Source organism: Poeciliopsis prolifica, unplaced genomic scaffold (genome assembly GCF_027474105.1).
Source record: "Poeciliopsis prolifica strain line A6 unplaced genomic scaffold, Auburn_PproV2 SCAFFOLD006, whole genome shotgun sequence".
NCBI lineage: Eukaryota > Metazoa > Chordata > Actinopteri > Cyprinodontiformes > Poeciliidae > Poeciliopsis > Poeciliopsis prolifica.
In genome coordinates, this window is record NW_026562381.1 from 1,061,543 (window position 1) to 1,085,375 (window position 23,833).

Sequence of the window (23,833 nt, forward strand, 5' to 3'; positions counted from 1 at the left end):
GTTTATTTGGGAGTATATGTAATAAACAAAACAGTGCCTTAACCGTGCAATGATACATGGCTTTTAACTGTTTTTCGCAAATAAAAATCTAAAAACTCTGCTCATTCTAGGTGCAGGTACTTTAATACCCCTAAATAAAATCCCAGGCAAAGCAAGCCATATACTCCTACATGGACTCCAGCTAATCTGTGAAGACCTCAGAACTTTTATTAGAGAACATTAATTAAAAGCTTCGTAGAGGTCAAGAAACACAGCAAATTGTTGTTTTTTAATCAAAAAATAAGCCAAGAGGTTCATGGTAACTGCAGGAGCTGCAGAAATAGATTCACAGCACGACTGGGAGAATCTGCTGACAAGACAACTATCAGTACTGGCCTATTTGATAATGTGGCAAAACGAGGCATTCTTGAGGGCCAGGAACATTTCTGTGTGGTTTACTTCAAGCCATAAAAGAGAAATGGCAAAGATGTAAAAAAATAAAAAATAAAAAAAAGTGTTTTAACCAAATTCAAACTTTTATAGCCAACATCCAACAAGCTTTTTATGAAAAAAAAAAAAAAAAAAACACACACACACACCATCTCCACCCCAGAATCCACCATCCCAGAGCAACAACAGAGATGCTAATCAGATTTGATGGTAAAAAAAACTGAACCAAACTTGGTTCTGCAAAATTGTTGAAAATGTACACTAAGACGTCAAAGATCAGAGCAGTAGGACGTCTACAGCAGAGCCTGGTCTTTGGTGTCAGGGTTGAACTACTTTAGAAGAGCACAGTTTGATATTTTCCACTGGCTCTCTAATGCAGACATATCTCCGGCCAATGGCGGGGCTTTGATAGTCGATTCAAGAAGATTAGAGCAAAGATCAGTTCTGGTTCAAACTGTTCATCCGTGATTCATTTTTGCTCAGTAGTGTAAAATTTTGTTTTTAAAATTTGGATTGGGTATGTTGAACAAATAATAGCTCAGTCAATTTTGTTAAAAGCTACGCTTCTTTTTTTCCCTGCATCTGATCCAGAGCTGGAGTGTATGTTGGATATGTTGCATTCCACAAAGCTCAATTAGAATCAGAAGAATTTTGATTTATTGTCTCAATAGATTCCATTAAGTGATGTTTTTAGAAAAAGCTGACGGCATTATCATCAATTTTTTTTTATTTTATTTTCTCCACACCATCTATAAATGTCAGTAAGTTCATAAATATGCTTAAATCTGGTTACTGTGTGCAGCTCAGTGATATAAATCAAACTTATGGCATGTTGAAGAAGCCCATTTCAAAAAGGAAGGTTTTTCAAGTGCAGTATTTGTTTGTGGTGCTATGAACGCTGCATTTGCATTTACCACCCCAGAGTTACCTAAAAAAAGGAATAAATGGTTTATCATCATTTTTATCCTTATCACAAAAGTACCATGATATGTTGTGATTAATGTCCATATCGCCCACCTCTGCTTGGATTCATGGGCAGTCCTCTGGTTTCAGTACGTCAGTTTTAACTATTCCTCTAGCACTTGAGCAAAATAAGCCACTAAAATTCACAACAGTTTAAATTTTGACAGACCAGCAGGGATTTGATGAATGGAAAGCATGGATAGAAAAGAAGGATGGGGGACCCAGGAGGTGCTCATGATGCGTCTGAAACTCTGTAACTCAATCTTATCATGTTCCCTCTTCATGGCATGTCTAATGTAATGATTTGTCAGCAGAACGTGGAAAAGTGTTGGCCTTGAAGTATCTCTACGATGCTTCACCCTGGCAGAGTGGATAGATAGAAGTTGATTGGCTCTCCTTATTCTGCATTAGGGCCCATCAACAACTCGGATGATGTACACATCCCTGAATGCTTGCAGGCAGTCTTGGCTCTCACCATTCATCCATGCTCCATATATTCCTTGCAGTTCCACGTTGTTGTTTTTTTTTTTCATCATGCATACAGGCAGTGATACGCTACATGCAAATGCTTTCAGGAATCAGTTACCACTTTTTCTCTCAGTCCCTGTAGTCATTTGTCATGCAAACAATCAATATGTGTTTGTTCCTTGAACATGTGAACAAAACATTTGCATCTAATCTACCTCTATCCTTCACATTCTTTGTCTCGGCTTCTCATTTCCCTGCAGTATTTATTCATGGTGCTGATGGACAGAGGTCCCTTGTATATGCCAGGTCAGCTTCATCAAATTCTCACTGTATAACAATGAGATAAAGAAGACAATGGGAGACAATGGCATGCATTGCCTCTGTGGAAGCACTTAGATCCTCAGGAAAGTCAGAAATCCTTTTTTTATATAGCTGACAGTTTCACAAAGCTTTTTTTTATTATTATTTTTTGGTATGCTCCAGAACAACCAAGGGAAATGCCCCGTGGTCCTTGTTCATGTGAGAAAACGAGTCAAGCTTGTTTGTTCTGGGCTCCAGGGCCTTGGTAGCATTGTGTAGTTTTGCATTACAAGACAGCTTGCCCCAGACTATTTTTTTAGTGGCATCCTGACTGTGCGGATCACCTTCCCTCTTGTATTGTTTAAATCACAACAGTTATACGCAGATGACTTTGCCATTATTGATTTAAGCTGGCTCCTCCTTTTGTGTTTGAATTTCTCCAGGAGTCCCTCACAGCCTGTTTGTCCCAGGGTGACGCCTCTACTGGCATAATGATGGTAGTTGGTCCCATGTTCTTACAGCCCTTGCCAGTTAAACACTCTGAGGCCAAACAGTGTCTAGATTAATAACAAGCACTTGTAAATATGTTATGTTTATTCTGTGATCAGCTTAAACAAAAGCACTGAGTTGCCTGTGTTAGCTGACTCTTAGGGTTATGGAAATCAGCAACACTAAGATAACAGTAAAAGATTTGTTCCTTATTTACAAGATTATCAGCTTTGCACTGGTATATCCTTTGAGACCCTAGAGTTGGCCCTCTGAATTTTGTTTAACTAGTAATCTCAGCAACTAAATCTCCTGCACTGATATAACAAATGTTTGAAACTGACCAATAGCTTCATTATGAAATGTTGATCTATTATTTTGACTGAAATAGTAAAAAAGTCCAGTCAAAAACCTATTTAATTGGTCAATTTTTAAAATGATAAATATGACATATTCAGTTGAATATATTCAACAAGCTTAACAAAGAATCCACGTTATGCAGTCACACATCAAGCAGATGCATATCTACTTTTTTCTTCTCATTGACAGAAACCATTAACCTTGGTCCCTATAACTTCATATAAACAATTAAATTAAACAATTTAACTTAAATTATGAAAGATTGACCTACTATTTCTTGCATACGCAGTCTCAAAACTTCTTCCTGGTTTGTTTGGATTTAATTTGCTCACTCATTAGAGTGCAATCAAATGTCTCAAGATTCTGGTTCAGTTGATCATTATGTAAGGTTTTAACAATTTTTAGATGTTAAATCTTCTGTATTGGGTATTGATTTATTATATCCTTATTTTAAATGTGTGCATTGGCTCATTCACTCCTTTCACACAAAAATATATATTTTTTTACATTCAGTATGTCATATTAAGGTATTTGTTTACCATAACTATATTTTAAACTCAAGTCTTTAGACTAAAGCAAAAGTTGGTTTCCCAGTCTGAATCTTAAAACACTGTTGCTTATCTGTGACAATTGTTGCAGGAGACAGTTTAAAAAGAAGTGCAGCTGGCTTGACAGTTATTTTTGCATCACTCATAATGTTACTTCTCTGAGAACGCATGTGTCTGAAGGCATTCGAGAGATTTTTACTTACAGTAAAAAGGATTAAGTGGTATTGGGTTTTAGGCGTCCAGCTTAATGGTTTGCAAATATACTCCCAAAGCTCTCGGAGCTTCTTCTTTCTCCTGCAGCATTTTTTTCTTGTGCAGTAGTTCTGCTGGACTGCTCTGCATTCCCTTGTTGCTTAATTGGCACGTCTAAGAAAACTGTTCTTTGTGATTAGTATAGAAATTGTTAAGTTGTCTGCAGTACATGTTGTACGGACTTCCAGTGCTCCCTCAAGCAAATAAGCTATTTTAGCTCTAATAAGCTTTTCTAGTTTCATTAAGCAAACAAAGTCCTTGTGTCCTCATGCTTTATACATTGTTTAGTATTCACAGGGTCTCTGTGATGTCCAGTTAGATTTCATTTCTAATTTAACAATGTCACAATAAAGCTCATCACACCATTAACCTCAGTACGCTGAAGTTAATATATATTTATAAATGGTTGCATTTAGTCTTGACAAGTTGGCTTCTCCCCTGAAATTAAATATACTGAAAGTGAAGGTTGTCAAGCCCATATGTACATCACATCTTGGTGCTGATCTTTTTCTGGGAGGATAGTAGATAAGAAGACACAAAAAAAGTAAAAAAATAAAAATAGAAAATATGAAAGAAATACATGGTGGAACAAATGGATGTCTGGTTATGATATAAACTGATTACTATAGTTACCATATATACAACAGGAATATTGTAGTACTAAACTAAATTCTAAGATTGTATAATACTATGACACATAAATGTTGCTGATAATTTGATGTAGGACTAGCCAGATAAACTTTAGGTGTTTTGAACAGTGTAAATGAGGGCGAGGTAGAAAGTATCAGTTCAAGTATTATGAAATATTGTCCATTCACAATATTGGACAATAGAAAGAGGATGGGGACGAGATCGGAAGTGGTGAGAGGGAGTGACCAGATCATATAAGACAGAAAATGAGCAAGAAAAATGCATATTTAGTGTTTGTACAATTAAAATAGTAGTAGCAGATATAATTGTTTTTAGAGAGATCGTCAAATATTTGTTAGCTGTTTGTGGTCCCCATGGCAAATATTGGTGTTTCACTATGTTGTCACTAGATATTCCTTTAAATTTAGCCTACTGAATTTTTCATGCAACTATGCTTCCAATTATCTTTAAGGGGTGCATATTATGTAAATTCCAACTTTTTCTTACCCTTTCATGGATGCTTGCATTGGTGTAACATACCAGTTTAATCATGTACATCAACAATCAGTTTTATTTTGTTTTTTTGTTTTTTGGAGTGTTGTAAAACAAGCACATCTTTAAGTTAAAGGCCATGGAAGATTCACCTTTTTTTTTTTTTTTTTTTTACTGCCACATGATTTGACTGCCTGAAATGAAAGAGTCATCACTAAATGTTTCAGCACACCCAGTTTTTGGCGTGTGTGGTAAACTAAATCTCGTTGGTGGATGATATGCCCCTGGGGGCTTGTTTTGCAGAATATCAGAGCGACTTCTTAATCTTTAATGTGTGCCAGTGTATTTTATATTACCCCATCTTCTTTTCAAAAGGAAAGGCTAATGAGTAACACTGCACCACGGTTATTCATTTGTAATTAGTATTGCCCTATGCTGTGTGCAAATACATATATTAAAGAAATGCAAAGTAAAAACTGTCAAGTCTTCCTTTTAATTAAATTGCATATTTCCTCATGCGTTGCTATACAATGTTGGGGTTATTGAGATGATTGCTGGGGTGGAGGCTGGGATTTGTAATGATTGTAACTGATTTAGTGTGACTGATAAAATGACACATTTTAGAGACTCATCCTGATTTACTTTGCTCTTTGTTGGTCACAAAATTCAAAACCCACACTGGTTTCAACATTTCATCAAACTTAATCTTATCTTTTTAATGAATTAGTAAAAAAAATAACTTCCCTCTCTTTTTTTTTTTTATTTTTTTATTTTACACCTCAGAGCTCAGAGGTTTAAAAAATGCACTTTTATTTTGGTGTAAGAGAAAAACGGTTGTTTTCCTTTGGTACTTGGTTTTGTTTATTTTGGTTGTTACTTTTTCTTCCTTTAATCACAATTAATTCCCCACCTAACCCCTCAAATTCAGGATATATCTGATTATTTTTTCAGTTGAAATAAGTAAAATATACATATTTCCTTTTATATTCCATCAAATTCTTTGAAATTCAGATGCATTTTAATTTGGAATATCATCAAATATTTACTTTAACTAGTTTAAAAAGAAAACTCATATTAAGGCTTAAGATATATTTAAAGTGTTTATTGCTGTTATTATTAACATTCTTAGAATTGTAAAACATTCTTTCAGATGAGTTCAATTGTGGATAAAGACCAATGAAAAGGACTTCATGCAGCGTGTTTGTTATGGCCATTTTATTACCTACAGGTAGGGAATGCGTGACATTGATACTCTCCTCCATTAAGATTTAGCCACAAAAAAGACATTTCCAAAGAAGCTAGATTTCAACAAAGTGATATTAATAAAAAATTTAGTGGAAGGAAAATATGTACAATCACCAGAGATAACTATAACCTTGAGGTGCTTGTGAAGTGGTTTCCTGCTGACGCCCTTTATGTTTAATTTGTAATATTTGAGAATGAAATGACCACTGACCCCCACTGCGGAAAGTACCAATAATTGCCATAATAAAGTTGGTATCACATCATGCAAAAAAGGGACCCAACAAAGTCATAAAGTTATAGTTTATAGACGTGCATTTCGATAGGGTGACATCTGTTTTATTATTGCCGATATGTGAACTTTTACATCTCTAAGAAACTGGAGATACAGTGATACTCAAGCCAGAGATGTATATATCTAACTTGCTTAAAATGCCTTGCAAACCTTTTCATAGCAGTTGTATGAGATGTTCTAAATTGACTTATCACTTAAGACAACGTTTGAATCAGGTTTTCTGTATTTTAAATTGAATCAAACAACCTGCTAAATAATTAAACTTAAGTTCTTGCATGAAAGGTTGAAGCAGATTCAAGTCTTTGTAATCTCAAATGCTTATAAAAGATGAAAATTGGACTTTGATTCATTATTTATCAGGAAAAAACAAAACAAAGTTTAGGTATCTAATTGTGGTTATTTTATAGCACTTGATAAAAAGCCAAATATTCACTCAGTATGTTGTCTAGCTGAATGCAACTGTTGTAAACTTTTGACTTTGCAATCTTCTGCCTTCAGCTTCCCATGGCAACAACCTTTCCACCAGGTCTCGCAGGAGTCTTCTTAGCTGGCCTTGCCTTGTTATTATTGTTTATCTCTCTTGTCAATCACCCACATCAGCATCGCGCTCATCCATATGCATGGCTGCCGTCATTACACGTGGCCTGCTCGTTGGCTGCAGGGCCTCGGTACCCATGCCAGCCTTTGTTCACATCTGTAACAGGTGATTGTGGCCGACTGGCACATTGTGGGGCATCGTTTTCACAGTGCAAAAGTGCACATGTGGGACATGGCGATAAGTGTGGGCATGTTGGATTAGAGCTTAAGCAGGAAAACACAAGTCCCCCATGGGCTTAATTGTGGTTTGTTTTGGCACACACTACACAACATTTCTGCATCAAATGCAAATTTTACAGTGAAATGTGAAATGCATTATGCGGATTTGGTAGGGCTGGAAACATAAAGGGAAAGCAGAGGGGATGGAGGCGTTGAATAAACATACTGAGGGCAAAAGTAAATGCAGGTTAACGAAAGACTAGGCTTAGTCTGGTGTAATATGTAATACGCTTCAGATATTGATGGCAAGAATCAAAGGTGTGTTACACGTACCTCATCACCACATAGCTGTTCATCTCTAGCCAGAGGGTTGAGGCTGGTTACACCCTCCACAGGTTAAGTATTGATTAAAAACACACGCAGTCTCATACTCGCAGGAGTACACACGGGCAGGTTAATGCACAATACAGCTCAGTAGTTAATTTTTTATTCTGTGACGTCCACTCTGCTCCTCCTCCGGCATGTTGGTGCTGTATTTCCGTAAGTGCTTTATGGAGAAAAACAGGAGAGAAATATTTCTGTTTTCATTTTTCCAATCCCGTGTCTTTGTTTCTGTGGCAGATGGCACATCAATCAAAGAGACACTCTCATACAGCAAGACTCCACAAACAAATTAATTTCTATTACTGTTTTGCATGCTTGCTCTCTTCTTATTTGATTGACAGTCTCATATTCAGGCTTTGTGTTTGGACGACTGTATTACATAGAAGGAATACGCACAAATGAGGGACAATTACGCAGACGAATGCCGCCACCTTTCTCCAACTTGAAAAGTTTATTTCCAAATTAGCTTTGGCCATGTGGCGAGATTTTATGCTAAATTAATATAGAATGGTAAAAACAAACAAACAAACAAACAAAAGCTCGACATACTACAGAATTGATTCTTAAAGATAAAACTTTGAGTTTCACTTTCAGTTTTTAATATCCTTCAAGTGACTCGTTTACCCTTTCAGAGTACTTTTGTTTTTTTCTATTTTTTACTCATCTGCCTCCAACTTCATCTGTTTTCATGTTTAAACCATATATTTTTATTTTTAGCCTCATTCTTAATCCTACTTCACACTTTCCATTTTATATGCAAGGGTTCAGGTGCACACATAAAAAAAATTCCTTTTTTTTTTTTTTTTTTTTCCATATATCCTAAAGACAAATTTAATGTCACACTAAGTATGTCAGGTTTTCCTGCCCAAACACTCAAATTAATCCCTCCCCCAACCGTCTCTCAACCATGTTTTTCCTCGTGCTCACTTCTTGCGTCTTTCTCTTACGCTGAAATTCTCGTTTAGTTTAATACGATTTTAGAATCTGTCACACTCAGTTTGTTGCTTGTCAGTCTGTCACTGCAGCTTTGCTCACAGTGACATGGTGCTTTGCTGGGGTGTAATTTCTGTAGACTTTGCAACATGTATGACTGATGTTCATTGTTTACCGTACTTACCTCTGAGACAAGATTAGCCTTTTTTTTGGTTTTTCAAGACTTCACTGTTTTAGCTCAGTTGCAGTAAACATGAGCTTGTGTGCACGTTGTACTTAAAATGGTGGATATGTTTGTTTTAGGCTTTGTATTTAAACTGCAATAGCTTCTATTGGATTAGTTAGCCTTTTTCTGCCTTTTAAGTAGTGGATAGCCACTTCTTGTAGCATTTTGAACATTGCAGCATTTCATAATGATGCTTAGCATGTTCCCAGTTGATTGTCACATAATAAACATTTGCTGGATACACCAGACTGCATGACTAAATCAGTGGTGACAGTGTTTTTGCTCCTTTTATTTGGAAGCATGTTGCAGTTAACATCTGTCTTCATGACACCGATAGTTTATGATATAGGATTGATCCCACAAATCCAATTGAACTTGTTGCTGCATTTTTTGTAAAATACAGTTGAAACTATGGCACATTGTTCATAGTGTAAATGTTATAAATAATTCCCTTCAGAATATAGTAAATATCTCAACCTATAGCTGTAGCTTTTAAATAAATAAATGCAGAATAAATTGTCTTGATCATCTTCTCAAAGTGTCATTATCCATGCTGAATTTTGACTTCATTACAAAACTCTTTACACAATCATTTGTCACATTTATCCTGATCAGTTAAAGAGAAAAACAAATTAATTACAGTGAAATGAAGAAATAAAAAGCTCATGGCTAGAATTTTTTCACTCCCAGATTAATACTTTGTTGAAGCACCTTTATATTCAGTCTCGACGTTCAATCTGTGAGAGATTTCATCTGCCACAGATTAAAAAGAATCTGATTAACCTGAAATTAAATTCTGTAAGATATTACTGACATGCTACTAATTTTCATCCATGAAACAAAAACAAGGCTTACAAATACAAAGGATCCAGTGGTGGGTACACTTCCTCTAAACTGCTAACAGCGAAGCTAATTTTTTGTTCAGCTCTTTAGTATTTTTACCAGCTTTGAAAATGTTTAGCGCACTATGATAAATTAATATGTTGCATGAACCACGGCATTGTAAAAGCAATTTCCACTTATTTAGGATAACGTAGATAAAAATGGATCTAATAAAAATGTTTTGGAAATTCAGGAAAAGAAAAAAAAAATAAAACAACCGAAGACACTGAAGAAAATGCAGGTGTTTCCATGACTTATGCTGCATGTGACAGTAGTATTCTTTAGCATCTTTATGTCTGGATTAGGGTTGCCAATGCAGAAATAACAATGCACATCACCAAACCAATGGTGCTTGTTGTTTTTTAAAAAAATAGGCCTGAGGTTTTCATAAAAAATAAATAAACAAAAAGTAGGGTTTTAGGTGGTCTTTTTTTCAAGATGGATGTTTGTCTACAAGGACAAAATTTGTAGCTTTCAGTGACGTCTTTTAGTTACCAAAAAGAAGTAGAAATCTCATTCAAATGTTTTGTTTTTTTAGGGTTTTAGTTGTCAATGTGTGGTTTAAGAAGTTCGTTTTAGACACTGTTCAAAACTCTTGTCAGCTGCTCATTATTTTGTCATTTATTCTAACTGAATCGTTCACTCATTTTGCCCATGAGCCACATGGGAATCCCGCTGCGGTGTCACGGCAGGGAGATGGCAATCGCTGGTTGTTCTCCGCCACAAAGCATGGGCAGAATACCACATGTTTATCTGTCTCCTGAAACGAAGTAGAAAATCAATTAAAAGTAGAAAAACACATCTGTCAAGCATGTGGCAGATGTGGTTCTTCGTCTGTCTTTGTTGTAGATCTCAAATAAGCCTTTCAAATGAACACAATTTATTTAGACCATCTTCAGGCATTAACTGACAAAAATGTTAATTTTGAAAATTCAAATTTGGTACACATGTTTGCATTTCTAAATGCTTTAAAGTTTCTTCCAAATTTTCTATGTTGATATTGAAAAATGCAGCCACGGAATTTCAGTCTGTGTTGCAGCTCAGTAGTAATACGCTATTTTCACATTATTCAGTCCTGTAAACAGTTTTCTAAAGTGTTCGGCTTATGCGTGCCCAGCTCCATCCTGCATTAACTTGGCATGGCTCTGCAGATGCTTTGAAACTGAACTCGATTCACAGGAAGCTGGTTGACAGCCGCAGAGATCAAAGTATGAAAGTAAAAGCCCTACAGATACTGTCATCCTCGACAAATGTTTACTCAACCATATCCTGTTTCTCATTACTTTTATACTCTTTTTTTTACCTCTCAGCTACATCCCTTCCACAAGTAAAGGACGTTCAGAGTTTTGGCTTCAATAGTGCCAAAGCAAAAATTCACCACATTTTAAATATGGACTCATAGCTGTAGCTGACTGTGGGGGGAAAAACACCATCGATGTTAAGCACCGTCTGAGTCCTTGAAATGACCTGTTGTAATCAAATCAATGGGAATTGACTGAGCATTTTTGCAAAATGATGTTTACATCTCTTTTTCGATGGAATAACGATCACAATCTGACTTGTATTTGTGATGAGGTTATTCTGCAAATTAAAAATTTGACAGACAGGCAAGTATTGTACTTTCTTTGACATCACTGTAAATGAGTCTTGCATATAATTTACTATAGGTTTCCTACTTTCTAAGGTATAGATGAACTGATTCTGGGTGCTCATCTAATATACATATAGATGTTTATATGTAAATGTATGAAAAGGATTTAAACAGGAGTTTTTTAGGTGAAAAGGATGAAAAAATCTTGAGTATCAATGTGGGTAGAGGGAGGTTTTAAGATGGATTCCCATGGAAGAATGGCATTCTACTTAATTTTTTTCATCATAGCTTTCGGCTTTTAAAAAAAGGAGTAATCTTTTCAGCTAGGGTTTGAAACTATATTTTGAGTCATAAAATTGACCACACACCCTTGAATTTTTGAGACATTTTAAGTGAAACGAGGCAGCTCCTGCTTGTATGTGTTTGAGTTGCTCAGGTTTTAGTTGGTGACTATTTGTAATATTTGTGAGGGTTCCCTTGCCTGAAAGAAATTTTAGTTCAGCTTCAGAGTAGCTAGAGGTAATAGCTGAAGAACGCCAGGTTTCTCTGACTCCTGTCCCTCATTCTTGTTTTAAAAGCCAGAAAAAAAAGAACATGTTCATTGAAATCTCGTAAAAGTTTTAGTTTTACTGCTCCGTGGAACTTTTTAGTTAATTTATAGAGGTTATAAAGTATAATCACTGTGACTGAATCCAGTTATAGATATTGTTATATAGTTAATGCTGGAAATTCTGGATTTGTATCAGGAGGATTTGGCTGCTCTGTCTGGGCAGTGTTTATAGCCAAGATAAAATAAAGGTTTGAAGGAAAAGTGCTTTTTTGTAATCATTACTTTAGTGAAGTAGTATGAATGTTGATATTGTATCTTGGACATATTTTACTTGTATCAACAATATTTTAGTGCTCGCTTTATTTTAGTCTCACATGGTCTTTTGTTTATCTCTGCTTGTCCCTCTTCAGGCTTGTTGGATGGGGCAGCTGCCTCTTTCCAGCAGTCAGTGTGTTAAAACCTGAGCTGTCAGTCTATCATGGAGCCCACACAAACAAAACATGATCACTCACCCACACCCTCACACCTAGGGGTAATTTAGAGTCACCAATTAATCTACCATGCGTTACTTTGTGCTGTGTGGGCACACCGGAATACCCAGGGGAATCCTGCACACAAAGAGGAATAACATCCAAACCCTGGACAAGAAAGCCCTGGGTGGGATTTGAACCCAGAACCTTATTGCCTCCAGGCAGCCAAGCTACCATCTGCATCATCATGCAGGCACATTTTCTGCTTACAAAAGGAAGTGATTGAATTTGGGTTTTCTTTGTTGCCACTTAGCTTGTATTCATTGGAGATGGTAATTAAACATGTGTTGTTCTCATACCTTCAGTGCTCTTTGTTAAACGTCTGTATGTGTCTGGTATCCTGTCGGGAGAAGTCTGGACCAGAATCATCACCCAGTCTTCTAAATTGCTAGACATATGGCACAGGCTTTGTGTCAATTGCACTCTGTGGGGTTTCGATGAACACAAGGTAGATTTGATTTTCCTCTACTGTGTCTCTCAGCTGCAGTGAGATGCAGAATTTCTTTAGTGAAATGCAATAAAAATGTAGAAAACTGGATATCCTATCATATTTCTCCTTCCTGTTCTATGCATTTTTTTTTCTACTCAAAATAAATGGCAAGGCTTTCATTCTCTTTTTAATGTGACAAATCATGCTTAAGTGATTGGGAAAGACTTAGACCGAAGACGTATCCCTTGTTGTTTGCCAAAGACGAACAGTCGGAATAATCGGATTTGCCTTAGTATTAGCAAGTATTCCAAACGGATGAACGATTTGCCTCTCAGTTGATGTTGTTTTATTCAAAGCCAATTATATATTGTCTGGGAACTTTGTTACTAATCCAGATGTTAATTTTCCTCCCTTTCTCTTCCAGTAGATTGTTTTACCCTTGGGATTTTACTTTTTACACGTTCATTTACATCTTAAACGGATCAGACTGTGTAGAGTGAAATCTAATTCCTAACGTCTGTTATAAATGCATTCTAGCTCATTTAGTCCCTAACTGCACATTATTTCTGCATTTATTGACAAAAAAAGATTTGTTTCCCTCTATTTTGATGAATTACTGTCAGGTCTGAAGCATCATTACAAACTATCAAACTTTATGTTTTAGTACCTTAAAATTACAGAGATCAGTGTATAGTGGATTGCTATGTGACGGATAAGTAAAAATTATTGCGTGACTTAGAAGTAGGTCCAGATTGATGCATAGTTCATGTGTTGTGTGAAGGCCTTAGCGGTTTTGTGGGAGATCATTGGTGAACAATCAGCATCATGAAGAACAACAAACACACCAGAAACTTAGAGATACAGACGGGTCTAAAGCAGATTTGAGTTATAAAATGGTATCCTAAGCTTTGGACATTATTCAATAAAGTTCCACGACTCAGGTGGGAGGACCTGTGAAAAGTAAAACTTATTAGTATTATTTATGGACTACAAATCTGCCCATTTAGAGCACAATACAACCATCTAGAAGGTCCAGTGGAGCGAAATGAACTGCTATTGCTTAATTTTTCAGAAGTAAAAAGTGGGACTTTTCTTGATTGCTGAGGTTGAGTTTCTTTTGTAGTATAAAATATTACGGACAGAAATACCGTTGTTTCTTTGTTCTGCCCAGCTTGCCTAAAACAATATATTTTTCTGTCCTGGCAGGTTTTATGTGCAGGTCTACAGTGCTACAGTGAAATGGTTTCCATCAAAGCTCATTCATCTTTCAGAATGACCCAGACCTAAGTTCAGCTGAGCAGAAGTGGTAGTACCTGAACATTGATGTACAGACACTGTCCATTCAATCTCAGTGAGCTTGGCTTGTCTTCCAAAAGGGAAAGGCAAAAACTTCAGTTTCTGTTTACAAAGCTTGCAGACACAAACCTCCAAATATTTGTGGTTTTACTCGCAGTGGAAGAGTCCTGATACAGACTGCCTGAAGATACACTTTTGAAATTTTTATTTGTAAAAGAAAAAAAAAGGGAAATCATGTATGATTTCTTTCCGCTTTGGAATCTTGAACTACTTGGTGTTTGTGTATCAAGTAAAATCCCAATAAAATATGTTGAAGCTTGTGATTATGTGGTAAATATAGGACATGCTCACAGAATGTGAATACTTTGAATAGCATCAGAGCAATTCTGACTAAACCGAGAGAATACATAAAACTTGAAATGGATTATCACTTTGGTGTAAATTTTTTTAGGTTTCCAGACTGTTTTTATTTAAATTTGTCAGCAGCAGTGATTTCTGCATCTCCTGATGGCATCAACAATATTTATTATTAAGGCAGCACTAGGCACTACAGACTGTAATTGGGGCTTTGGATAAAAAGGAAGCAACATTTGATTTAATGGCTGCATCCCAAACAAGGTTTCATGGCTTGCAGTATGGCTCACTTTTTATATCACTGAATCCCCCGAAGGAAAGACAGAGATGTCATCATTAGTGGGCAGTAGACTATGGTTGTGTTGACTGTGATGGCTGCAGAGGTCTATAACTTGGTCAGCCAAGTCTGTGGCCCAGCAACAGCTTTTACTGTCCATTTCCCCTGCCTGTCTATCTGGGTTCCCATCTGGACACGTGATCCAGTGCCAGTCTGCACCCGCTGAATAAATTTGAGGAGCTAATGAGCAAGGAAGCTCTGCAAAGACCTGGAAAAGGGCAGCTCTTTCTCTTCTCCACCTCCGAGGAAAAGGGAGGGAAAAGTCGCTGTGGTCAATTTTATTAACTTGGCTGACCTTAACACAAACAATTAACATTTACTGAAAACGCATCCCCTCCCATTATCTTCCTCATCTCCATCTTAATCTTCAACCTCACCACCACCAACAGCATGTTGTTTTTATTCTGCTTGTACAAAAGAAATTTATCAGGCGGCAGAAAATTAATGGCAAAGCCTTTGCTTGCTTTTCATAGACAATCGCAAGGTGATGTGCATTATGCAGCAGAAGGTCGGCTCTCTGAAGGTCGCTGACATGTTTGGTAATTGGCTCTAGGCCACAACTCGGAGTCAAAAAGCAACAATTACCAGCAGTGATTTTGTGACCTAATATGACTTTTCAGATAAGCAGACAATTTCAAAATATGCTCTTTGCCACTGCTCCAACAGAAATAAATATATGTGACGATTCATATAAATAAAATATGCCGTTGGTTATTTCTGAGCTGTAAAAAAAAAAAAAAGCAAACTTTTGTAGTAATTAATCGTTTGACATTACTGGATGAACTAGACTGGAAGATGAAATGAAAAGTTCTACTGAGCAACATGTGAAAATATTTGTAGAGAATTTTGGGTTACTTCAAATTCAGAAGTTTACATTCAATAAAATTACATATCTTGTACTATCAGAGGTTGTCAGCCTAATATTAGGAGATTAATAGCACTGAATTGAGAACCTGATAGATGTATTTAAGATATGCATCATGTATCAATCAATTGAATTAATCATCCATCAAATATTTGTCTGAAAAAAATATTATTTACTTTGCCATTGAACTTATTTTATCTCACATTCAATGTAGCAAGGAGATTCTGTGAATTTATTTAGTAGCAAACAAAAAGTTATTTTACTTTCTTTAAAGATTATCAGGAAAAACACTGGCGACTCTTTTCAGGATTCAGTACATTTGTGTGGGATAAGAGGTACAACAAGGACATTTTGAAACACAAAAAGCAGATTTTGTTTGAGAAAGTTTTCCTCTGAAGTTTTTGGGCTCTGCATCTGTTTTTTTTTTTTATTTCTTCTCCAGCATATGACAAGCAGAACAACAAAACATATTCTTACAACACATAGTGTCTGAAAATAATATAAACATTCCACAAAAGGCTCAATTGAAATGCTGTTTAATTAGGTAACACACGAAAAGCACACTTACTCTTTGGATTTGTTTCTTCTTTCTTTTCAGCTAAGCTGTCAGGCATTTTGTTCCTATCCTGACGAAAGCAGAAAATGAGAACTGCATTAACACTTATTTTTTGTGTTTTTGTGTATGTGCCCTTTCATTTTCAGAACCTAATAAAGAACTTGCCTGAGCAGAAAGAACTGAGTGCTCTAGCGGAACTAAAAGGTGAATACGAGGAGCTTGTGGAGTCAGAGCAGTTCGGCATTGTGGTAAGTATAATTAGCTCTTGCCGAGTGGATTTTTGCACAGTGAATCTAGTCATACTCATACTTTATCCTCAAACACTTTCCAACATGCACAATTAAACATTGTATTATTATTTTTCCAAAGATCTGTTTGGTCAGTAACCCAGAATCAGGATTTTTTTTTTTTTTTTTTTGCAAAGCAGTAATTTTTAATCAAGCAAAAAACCTTCAACGGCCTCAAATGGCGTCAAAACTGATAGCTCCATCTCCAAATGACAGCAGCTTTTGTTAAGTCTTTTTGACTTGAGCAAAAAACAGTTCAATCAGTTTTGATGAGCGTTCAGCATTAAGAACTTTGTTGATGCGGCTCTTTGACATCAGCTGTCAATGTTGTCTCGTGATAAAATCACCCCCTCAGGCTGTGTATGAATCCTCCCTGTTTAAAGGTCTTTGAAAAGCACGCAGCTGTAGGCAACCAGCCTGGCGTTGTATCCCAATACTCCTATCAATTTACAATGAACATCCAAAAGTTCGATCTTCTCCACTTCCATAATAAATAATGCTGTTATATTCTCTGCTTGACACATGGTATCCAGAATGTAACCTGTTTCTGTTTTTTAACTCAGAGTATTTTTTTAAACAAAGAATGATTTATGTGTTGGGAAACAGTCTGCCATGTATCCCAGACTGTACATAGATGATGTTAATTGACATTTTTCATAATTTTCACATAGTAATGATAAAAGAAAGAAGGAATTTTTAAAAAGTAACTTGTACTTATCAAATAATCATATTCTTGTGAGGTCAATGGAGTGGTGTATGTTGCTGGTCAGATATTGACATACTTTAATGAATGGGGTTCAACATGCTAAATAAAGACATCAGTACAACAAATATCTTTAACCATTTTTATTAGCTAGAATTTAGATGCACATTTTACATTTAACTAAATAATATCAAGATTTCATACTACTCTTCCTTAATATGAAGAGGATGGGGCAGTAAAATTGACCCCCTCCATCCCATTGTGGCAGTTTGTCGCTTGCGATAATCGTAACCGATCCTCCTGTACTGTGAGTTGTGTCAGGACTGATCTGGTCCAGTCGGTAAAACGTTGGCACTTCTCCGATCTAAAATCGGGCATTTTCAACATTGTCTTGGCCCAACTATTGCAGCCTGTGGGGTTTTCCCTGACAGTGAGCGAAAATGCCGCCTGTTAAATGTGACAAGGAGCCAATCAGAAAGCACAGTGATGTAAGCACAGAGGGGAATCCCAAACAGCTGACCTCATGCAACTGAGCCCAGCCTATTGCTTAATGCTGCAAATAAAGCTTATCGCTTAAAATGAATCCACAAACTATCGCCACTGTTTCTACATCGTCATCCGTGTTTGATTGTTCTAAATTCAGGTATGGTGTGTTGGGGATTTTAGAGATTTTCTTCTGGAACTGGGATATTCGTGAGTGGAGTCGGTTCTTGTGTAGTGTGTTGCTCATGCCTTGTGGCAGGACACAAGAACCGATCGAACTTCTTGTACATCATCTCCTGTGTGCTCACAGAGGTTTGGAAAATCGGCCGACCATTCTTAAATCGTGCCCAGTGAACCACACTTAAGACTCATAAGCTCTACTCCTCTCCTCTCGTCTCAACCACTGCCCTAACGCTCTCTGACTTTGGTCACTATGGTAATGTTTAGACATCCCTTCAAAATAGTATATAGATGCGCCACAAAAACGAACCTTTTATTTTTATGAAAATTTGAACTCTCAAAAACGACAAAATCGATGGGAGACCCGAGCTTATTTGTCTGCAACGAGACGATCCAACCTGGGAGTAATGAGAGACAATGACACCCGAAGTGTTGCTGATGCACAGCGTCTTTGGTCTCCTCGTGGCGAAGCCTTGTTATCGAGCCGGTCACCGCATATTATGCAGAGCAGCTTGGAATGTGGGAATCACCTACTGGGATAAATCCATTCTCCTGTCTCTTCTCTGGTCCTTTTCCCCTTTGCAAAGAAACTTTCCAAAGACATCTGATCTGTTTCTTACTCATTTTGCTGCTTGTTTGCTCAATTTTGTTGCACAAAACGTAACTGAGAGAATCCGGTTAAAGGATTTTCAAAATAAAAGATCCTTCAGACTCAGATAATACATAGAATGGAAATATTTAATTTTTTCTTGTGCGGCCCTGTACCAGTTGGGCCGCGTACCGGTACCGGGGATTGGGGACGACTGTGCTAAAGGACGTTTTGGCATTGTGTGGTTGCATGTAGTTTGAACCTGTTTGATTCAGAAAAAAATCCTCATTAGTTTTAAACTTGTGCACCACTTTTGTATTTATTGCATTGAAGTTGCTTGTTGTTCACATTTTCAATGCCACAAATAGAACAGTTAAAAAAACAAACAAAAGCCTCAAATGAGCAGCATTCATATCCAGGTAAGTGCTATATTTTTCTACTGGTTTTACTGGGGTTAACACACTCATGTGATTGACTGGAATCTGAGAAGGGAAGTGAATCTTCAACATTGTCTCTGACCTTTCCATTTAGCTACAGCTCTAATTACTTTTTAATTAACAGCTCTTTTCATCCATTTACTGAATGACTGCCCTGGAGTGAAAAACAGAGACGTTACCTTTAAAGTAATCTTCTCAATAAGATCATAGAAGTACACTGTATACTTTAACAAAACATATGTTCAGCCAGACCTGAAGAGTGCAGACGTGTTTCATCCAGATATAGTACTTCTTTTCACTCATCAAAAGCTTTCTTCTCGTGTTTTTAGAAGATGGAACGAAGCACGGGGTTGCACTTTACCTCTTGAGCTCACCTATGTTGTGATCACAAAACCCTTTACTAATCAAGTCGCTCCTCACTGCAGAGATTTTTAGTTCCCCTGGGAAATAACAGATGTTCCAGCTTTCCTCTTCCTCAGCTGTCACCAACACGCTGGCTTTCAACGTGATTCCTGCTTATTGTGTGTAAATCAGTTCTTGTGAGGTTGGACTCTGGGTGCTGATCTGTTTGAATGTGCACTCCTAACATTTGTGCAGGAAGATCATAAGTATTTGTATTGATGCCCTTAAATTCTCTAATTATCAGCAAAACATTAGTTAAATATTAGAAGGGAAAATTTTCTATAAACCTTGTAGTTCAGCTGTAGCTATTCATTCATATTCTTGACTCTGTGAATGTCAATAAATTAATCAATATCGACATTCATAAAAGAAAAAGTGAACATCAATTTGCCATTTTTAAGGGGAGATTTAAGACAGAGAAACTATTTAAAAACAAAACTCGAAGAATATTTACTGGTTTTGCAGTGCCAATCTATGTATCTAACAAACTAAGTTAATCCAATAAATTGAACTATTTGAATGGAAATAAGTTGAATAGAAATGGATGACAGTTCAAGACAAAATGTGAGGCATTGATTCATATGTCAAAGTACATAGTGCATTGCAAAAGTTTATTAATGCTGTGTTTTTTGTTTTTTTTGGTCTCTCAAATGAGGTAGACAGGTATAGCTTGATAGTGACAAACAGTATGCATTCATATCAAATTTCCTCTGTAGTCAACAAATTGTTTATTTCTTTTCTTTTTTTGCTTGAATTCAAATGTATACCACAGTTCTACTACACCGTAGTATATGACCCTTGATAGGATCTAATCTGTCCTTACACACTCACCCAACACAAATGACAAACTTTATTCAACTGAACCTTTACAAAACAAGTAAATTAGCACTAACTTTTTGCTTCAAAGTTCGCTAAAATACTAAAGTGCAAAGCAAAAACGTTGCAGTTGGTGAATTAGTGGCAATAAACCCACCATTGGAAATTACTCACTACCTACTTTCCTCTAACTTTGCAGATGAGTTCAGTGAAGCTGCTGCGACCACGTCTCAATGGCATTTTGTTCAAGCTGACTTTCGAGGAGCAGGTGAACAACATCCGGCCAGACATCATGAATGTGACGTTCGCCTGCGAGGAGGTAAAGAAGAGCGAAGGCTTCCGCAAACTCCTGGAGTTTGTGTTGCTGGTCGGCAATTACATGAATGCTGGCTCAAGGAACGCACAGACGTTTGGTTTCAACATCAGCTTCCTGTGCAAGGTAAGGCTCTGACAAAACAGAAAGTACTTTGTAGAAAAGTCATTTGGAAATTGATTTTGAATTGTTTCAAATGCATCTGTGACACGGCTAATTAATATGCAGTTACTATGATGCAAAAGAGCAGTTTTTGTATGTACAAACATACTTTGATACAATGTGCAGCTACTGTAGATCAGATAAAATCTGCATTACACAGCAATGTTTTCAGTTTTCAATGTATAGATCAGTAGAAGCAATTTCCATTCACCTAATAGGAAAACTTTTATTTATCCTAAATTTGGCAGACACACTGAGTCTCTCAGTGAGTGTGCAAATCCAAATGCATAGAAAGAAAATGCTGAAATAAACAAAAGCATACTTCCCACTGACACTTGTTGTAAAAGCTTGTCATTACATTCAATACCCACAGACTTGACAGGATTTCTAATACCTTTCAAACTAAGTTCATCGAACGAGTTAGCTTGCAGGTAGGCGTATAGTTTCTGATGACTCAATTTTTATGACTCACAACACAATTTAAATATTATGTTGCGGGAGGAAGTAAAATAAACTAAACATTGTTGCTCTCTCTGCTTCAAAACATAAACTTGTTAAATAATTACTTTTAAAGTGATCAGACAAAACCAGTTCATTTTGTGCTGACTTGTGGAGTGAGACAGTTAAATCGCTAAACATTTATGTACTGAAGAGTTTTTGACTTTTATTGATAACATTCTTCCACAAATAGAAAAGAATTTAAACATTTACTTAACTTCATCATCTCAATATTCATCTAAGACAAGTGGCATTACAGTTTTACTCTAAATGCATCCATAATATATACCAGAATCTGCAAAAGTTTACACTTATTTGTACAGCATCTAATTAGTAGTTGCAGAAGTAGGAGAGTTTTGCTTTATGTCACTTTGTGACATAAAGCCAATTTGAGCATACAATGCTGGCATACAGAAAGTCATTACAAGTCCTACAAAATTGGATTTTATGTGATTAAAGGTAAAGTATGTAGTCAGGCAGAAGGGAAGATGAAACAAAAACTATGTATGTGTATCTGTTCAGCCCCATTTGTGCCAACACTACCCTGTTGTGGAGAAGTTTAAAGTCTACCAATCTAATATGTAACATACATGAACTTCATATCTTGCACTTGCTTTTACATAAAAATTTAACTAGTTTTTGTTTGCAGCATGCATTTGTGTTTTCTCAGTTCTGCTTGAGGGCTCATTTCCCCCAAGCTTCTCAGATCAGACAGAAGTTTGGTTTTCAAGGTTTGAGAACCTACGTTTGTCTTTTTCACTGCATGATGTTTAACCAAACAATTGAACAGAAATAAACAGTTCTCTTCGCAGCCTTTGCTTGGACTTATGGGTGGAAAACCCTGATGAAAGAGCAATGAATGCATTGTGAAGACTCCCTCAATTCAATGCAGATTTAAAGCCTGTTTGGATGATGAAGAAAAAGCTCTCCTGTGATGAAGGCAGTGTAGTATTCATGCAAGTCGAGTGAATCAGCGTGGAGTGTTGGTGTAGAGCCGGTAAACGCCTCGGGGGGCTGATTGGGCCATTATTGATGGACAAGAAAGAAAAAGTATGCTTTCTCACTTTAGTCAATCAAGTAAATGGCCCCCTGGGTGTCAGGTCTAGGGTACCTAATGCGCTCATCAGCGAGGAGGTTGATGATGGGAATGTGCAGGGGGGAAGGGCCCCTTCTGGCCCACCTTCGCCTTCGATGTTTAGTTCCTCTGCTTTAATTTTGGTTTTATGAGGAATGAAAAGTTTTCTGAAAGCGAGCCTGTTCTCATAAGCCCTCTCCACTCCTGGCCACGGAAGAATGCCCAGAGAATCATGTCTGGAATGAAGCTCTCCCAGTCGCTAAAAAAACACTTGCACTAAACCGAAAATCCTCTATGTGAGACATTCTCACTATTGAAAATGTCTCAGTGACGTTTAGATAGGGGAAACGGAGAGCAGAGTCTAATGCAAAGAAAAATAGCTGTAGAGAAATTATACTGAGAAAGAGTCATAGGGATTGCTATTAAAAATTGACCATGTATGCACAGGTGTATCTTCATAAATGTGTATTTTACAACAACAAAAAATCAGGTGAAAATATATGTTGATATTCACATTAATATAGTAGTTTAAAAATATATTTCAATGCAATTTTTCAAAGATATCAAAGAAATGAACAAGTAATTGTGTTCTTCCATTTTATTTCTCCCTTTAATTGGGAAGGGAGAGAATGTTTATCAGCTCCGATCAATAACTGAACACCAAATGGCAATGATTCATGTTCAGTTCAAGTTCAGAAAAACAGTCAGTCTTTTAATTTAGTTCTTGAGTGTGTGACAGGGAGCCATATACCCAGAATTAGTACATCAGCTTGTTTAAAGGAATATCTGTCTTTTAACTTTAAATAACTGCAAGAATCACCAGACTCATTATGCACTTCCTAATGATAGCAAATCCATCTATACTGGGCTTTGGCTGAAGCTACATCTGTCTCTCTCATATAAACAGAACCAGTGTTGCAATATTTGTAAATTTATGCAAATACAACATTTATATTCCTTTTACTCATACAGCTTCATAAACAGCAATACAACATATTTGTTCTCTTCTGCTGTCTTGGTATTGGGAATTAAGTTGACAAATCAACAATGATGCTAATATGAGGATTTCCTTTTCCTACACATCTTTCTTTGCCATTAATTTCTGCTTTATTTTTTTATTTTTAAGTGATAAATATGCTAATAGGGAGACTTATTTTCTTCTAATGTAGCTTAACTTTCTAAATTATCTTCTAAATGAATGTGTTGCACTCACTAGTGAAGGATTTAGAATAATTTTACCTCCAGGCTGCTTATGCTGTGAATTGAATCATATCCCTGGTGTGTTTTGTTGCCAAAAAACAAAACAGTGGGCTATTGTTTTTCAGTCAACATCCAATGAAAATCTTTATTTGAAATTGAAATGTTTTACACAGCCCTTCTAGTTGTTCCATTAAAGTAAGATGAGATGTGACATCTTGTGACAACAGCCTTTGTTTTCTGTTATTATGTCGTATACAAATGGGAAAAAGTTGATAGAGGTGCAGAGAAAGTCACTCAGGATGAAGTTAGTGGTTGCTGATGCTCGGAACATGTGACATAAATAATGGCCTCCTTATACAAAAGCACAACATTAAAAAGGATCCATTGTTGCTGTACGACATGTACATACACATCTCGAAGCAGCAAGAGATGTATATGTAAAATCAATTATGTATAACAATATTTTTAAAAAACTCAAAATTATTAGCAAAACAAGAAGTCAAGGTCATGTGATGTTAAACATGACGTAAAAA

General features: G+C 36.6%; 1 protein-coding gene across 6 annotated transcripts in view; it reads left to right on the forward strand.

Moving 5' to 3' along the window:
- The window catches only part of LOC129360704 (protein diaphanous homolog 2-like), a 433,378-nt gene that overhangs the window by 250,218 nt on the left and 159,327 nt on the right, over positions 1-23,833 (forward strand). For all 6 annotated transcript variants that reach the window (XM_055031073.1, XM_055031078.1, XM_055031077.1 and 3 more), the window contains 2 exons: positions 16,302-16,403; positions 20,252-20,491. In XM_055031073.1, coding sequence (XP_054887048.1) covers positions 16,302-16,403; positions 20,252-20,491 — 342 coding nt within the window. The remainder of the gene's footprint in view (positions 1-16,301; positions 16,404-20,251; positions 20,492-23,833) is intronic.